The 4,548-nt window shown below is 45.9% G+C and overlaps 1 protein-coding gene across 1 annotated transcript in view; it reads left to right on the forward strand.

Annotated features, from left to right (window-relative positions):
* csf1rb (colony stimulating factor 1 receptor, b) overlaps window positions 1-4,548 on the forward strand; it is a 10,680-nt gene that overhangs the window by 738 nt on the left and 5,394 nt on the right. Inside the window, exons 2-12 of the mRNA XM_034890894.1 lie at window positions 264-718; window positions 1,212-1,327; window positions 1,462-1,570; window positions 1,724-1,893; window positions 1,967-2,076; window positions 2,279-2,405; window positions 2,540-2,641; window positions 2,756-2,866; window positions 2,955-3,099; window positions 3,289-3,362; window positions 4,135-4,223. Coding sequence (XP_034746785.1) covers window positions 264-718; window positions 1,212-1,327; window positions 1,462-1,570; window positions 1,724-1,893; window positions 1,967-2,076; window positions 2,279-2,405; window positions 2,540-2,641; window positions 2,756-2,866; window positions 2,955-3,099; window positions 3,289-3,362; window positions 4,135-4,223 — 1,608 coding nt within the window. The remainder of the gene's footprint in view (window positions 1-263; window positions 719-1,211; window positions 1,328-1,461; window positions 1,571-1,723; window positions 1,894-1,966; window positions 2,077-2,278; window positions 2,406-2,539; window positions 2,642-2,755; window positions 2,867-2,954; window positions 3,100-3,288; window positions 3,363-4,134; window positions 4,224-4,548) is intronic.

Here is a 4,548-nt window from a genome sequence, read left to right on the forward strand (position 1 = left end):
GACAGTCTGTAGGGGACTACCTGTAGAGTGAAGGTCTGTAGGGGACTACCTGTAGAGGGACAGTCTGTAGGGGACTACTTTTAGAGGGACACTCTGTAGGGGACTACCTGTAGAGGGACAGTCTGTAGGGGACAGCCTGTAGAGGGACAGCCTGTTGGGGACATAATAATAAAAATAAAAATAATAGTAATAAATATTACTATGTTCTTATTGTTTATTTGAGGATTTTGTATCTTTTTGATTGTTTTGATTAAGCTAAATAGACTGAATTCATCTTTTCTTCTTCTTCTTCTTCTTCTTCTTCTTCTTCTCATTCCTCTACAGACGCTCCGTACCTGAGGATCTATCTGCAGCAAGCTAAAGCTAACAATAACACTAAGCCCACAGATATCAATGAGGACCTGGTGGCTAACGTTAGCAGGATGCTAACGAATGAGCAAGCAGAGCTAGAAGCTAACATTAGCAACAGTTTGTTGCACGTGAATGGGGAGCAAACCGCTAATGTTAGCGCCAATGGATTGGACGTTAGTGGGGACATTAGCGGGGACGTTAGCAGGGACGTTAACGGCAGCACCATAGTGGAGGTGTACGAAGGTAAAGATGTGATGCTAACCTTTGTGATCGAGGCCTATCCTCCAATCAGGAGCCAGCGCTGGACCACAACAACACACAACAACGGCACGGTGTACCAGGAGAGCTACACTGCTAACGGCTACAGGTTAGCGTACCATCATCTACAGGTCAGCATAGTAACAGCTACAGTTAGCAGAACACCGTCTACAGCTAGCATACCAACAGATACAGTTAGAATACCATCAACTACAGGTTAGCATTGTGAAAGCTATAGTTAGCAAACCAACGGCTACAGTTAGCTTGCCAACGGCAACAGTTAGCATTCCAATAGCTATAGGTTAGCATAGTAACAGCTACAGTTAGCACACCAAGGTGGTACTGTCTCTTTAAGAAGGCACTGTCTCTTTAAGGTGTTACTGTCTCTTTAAGGTGTTACTGTCTTTTTAAGGAGTTACTATCTCTTTAAGGTGTATTGTCTCTTTAAGAAGGTACTGTCTCTATAAAGTGTAATGTGTCTTTAAGAAGGTGCTGTCTCTTTAAGGTGTACTGTCTCTTTAAGAAGGTGCTGTCTCTTTAAGGTGTTCTGTCTTTTTAAGAAGGTGTTACTGTCTCCTTAAGAAGGTGTTTTCACGTTGCAGGTCTGAGGCCAGCTTGCTGCTGCCCCGCGTGCGTCAGGACGATCGCGGTCGATACTCGTTCCACTTCGGGAACTCGTTCTTTAACGGATCGCAGAACATCGACCTTCGAGTTTATCGTAAGAACATTTTATCCAACGGAAAGATGAAATGTTGCCTTCAGGTTCTCTAAGCGTAGGAAATATAAAAGATGAAATGTTGCGTTCATGTTCTCTGACAGTAGGAAATATGAAAGATTAAATGTTGCCTTCAGGTTCTCCAATCGTTGACATCAGTCTGGAAAACAACACACTGACCTGCAGCAGCTCTGGTTATCCATCACCCACAATCCTCTGGGGCACTTGCCCCGGCATCCGCGACACGTATGTATTGGACTTTCTTTCTTTCTTTCTTTCCTTCTTTTCAGAGCTTTGGATCTCAATAATAATAATCCCTACAAAAACAATCGGTTCCTTGCACTTTAGTGCGCGGGCCCTCATAATTACACGGTAAACACACAGTTATTTCCACTGCAGGTGTGGAGACCTCTCCACCAATCAGGAGGCTCCGGCTTCTGTGACATCACAGCTGGAGGCGGAGCAGGAAGTGAGGAACCAGCTGATGCTGCCTGCGTCCCCTGATGATGTCACTGCGGAGTGTGTGGCTGAGAACCGAGTGGGAGTGTCTCGCCGCGTCTTTGTCCTCCGTAAGTCGCTGATCTCCTGATGTGCCTGAACGCCTCGCTGGGTTGATGTTTGACCACCCTGTGTTGTGTTCAGGGTCTGCAGGAACTCCGGCAAGGTTGTTAACTCCGGCTCTGATTGGAGCTCTGAGTGCTGGGTCCGCCCTCCTCCTGCTCCTATTGGTCGTCTTCTACAAGTGGAGAATGGTGATCTCAGCAGGATGAAATATTATAGTTATTATAATATGTTAATAATATATTAATTTATTATCATAATATTTATATTATAATTTACCAGTTAATTGCAATATATTTATAATATTATTATAGTATTTATATTATAATTTAATAGTCAATTATAATATATTTATTATATTATGATATAATATATTCCCCCTCCTCCTCCCAGAGACCCAGGTACGAGATCCGGTGGAAGATCATCGAGACCAGCGAGGGGAACCAGTACACCTTCCTGGACCCAACCCAGCTCCCCTACAACCAGCGCTGGGAGTTCCCACGAGACCAGCTCCGCCTCGGTACCTCAGAGCTGATCCTACCTAGACCTGATCCACCTTAGTACAGAGACCAGAACCACAACCTATACTATAGTAACTACAGTAATATTATGTATTATGTCTGAGCGTGCTGTGCCCTTCTCTCTGCCTGCCAGGCGCCGTGCTGGGCTCGGGGGCCTTTGGGAAGGTGGTGGAGGCGACGGCGTACGGTCTGGGGTCCCACGATGCCACGCGCGTTGCCGTCAAGATGCTCAAACGTCAGTGGCTCCTTAACACGGAAAACTCACCCTGAACACGCAGTATTAAATATAGCTAATATAATTTCTCTTTATTACACATACGTATCTATACATGCCTCATGTATGTTTCAGCGAGCGCTCACTCGGAGGAACGCGAAGCTCTGATGTCCGAGCTGAAGATCCTCGGCCATCTTGGTTACCATGACAACATCGTCAACCTGCTGGGCGCCTGCACTCGAGGAGGTGACGCCGGTTTGAATTATTAACCAAAATGAGTCTATACAAGTACAACGGCTGAAAATGAAACCTGCCCCCCCTCTCCCCCCCCCAGGCCCCATGCTGATGATCACGGAGTACTGTAGCCATGGCGACCTGCTCAACTTCCTGCGGGCACACGCTCAGGACTTCACGGTGTCTATGTTGAGCGTGAACGGAGTGAAGGGAGAAGTTTTCTATAAGAACAGCCGGCTGCGGAGGTCTAGAGACAAATCTCCTCATAATCACTGGAAATATTATTTAATGATCAATATTATAATATTATTATTATATAACATTATAGTAATCACTAATAATACATACTATATACAGCATACATATATATTCATGTTTAATTATATATTATGTACTGTATTTATTTATGTATAAATGATGTCATCTTGTTGCAGTGACAGCGGGATCTCGTGCTGTTCAGACTACCAGGAGATGATGCCGGCTCTGAGTCCGGAAACAACACACCTGGGTAATAACCTGATCACCTGAACACACCTGAACACACCTAAACTCACCTGAACACACCTGAACTCACCTGAACACACCTGAACACACCTGAACACACCTGAACACACCTGAACACAGCTGAATACACCTGAACTCATCTGAACTAACCTGAACTCAACTGAACACACCTGAACACACCTGAACACAGCTGAACTCACCTGAACTCACCTGAACACACCTGAACACACCTGAACACACCTAAACTCACATGAACACACCTGAACACACCTGAACACAGCTGAATACACCTGAACTCATCTGAACTAACCTGAACTCACCTGAACACACCTGAACACACCTGAACACAGCTGAATACACCTGAACTCACCTGAACTCACCTGAACACACCTGAACACACCTGAACTCACCTGAACTCACCTGAACACACCTAAACTCACCTGAACACACCTGAACACAGCTGAATACACCTGAACTCACCTGAACACACCTAAACACACCTGAACTCACCTGAACACACCTGAACACACCTGAACACACCTGAACTCACCTGAACTAACCTCAACACACCTGAACACACCTGAACTCACTTGAACTCACCTGAACACACCTGAACACACCTGAACTCACCGGAACACACCTGAAAACACCTGAACTCACCGGAACACACCTGAACACCATCTAAATTCACCTAAACCAACCTGAACTCACCTGTACTCACCTGTAGTCTGTCAGATCGACCCTGTCTTACCTTCCTGTACCTGTCTGTCTCTCAGGTGTGCAGACTGCCAGCGTCTCTGTGGGTGACCTCATGAGGTTTTCCTACCAAGTGGCTCAGGGTCTGGACTTCCTGTCCACCAGGAATGTGAGAACACACCCCCACACAAACACACACACACAAACACACATATATACACACAGACACACACACACACACACACACACACTCTCACACACACATATAAACACACACACACACACACACACACACACAGACCGGACTGTTTCTGAAACCTTTCTAACAGTCTCTATCTATCTATCTGTCTGTCTGTCTCCCTGTCTGTCTGCCTGTCTGTCTGTCTGCCTGTCTGCCTGTCTGTCTGTCTGTCTGCCTGTCTGTCTGTCTGTCTGTCTCTCTGTCTGTCTGTCTGCCTGTCTGCCTGTCTGTCTGTCTGTCTGCCTGTCTGTCT

Source organism: Etheostoma cragini, chromosome 13 (genome assembly GCF_013103735.1).
Source record: "Etheostoma cragini isolate CJK2018 chromosome 13, CSU_Ecrag_1.0, whole genome shotgun sequence".
Taxonomy (NCBI): Eukaryota; Metazoa; Chordata; class Actinopteri; order Perciformes; family Percidae; genus Etheostoma; species Etheostoma cragini.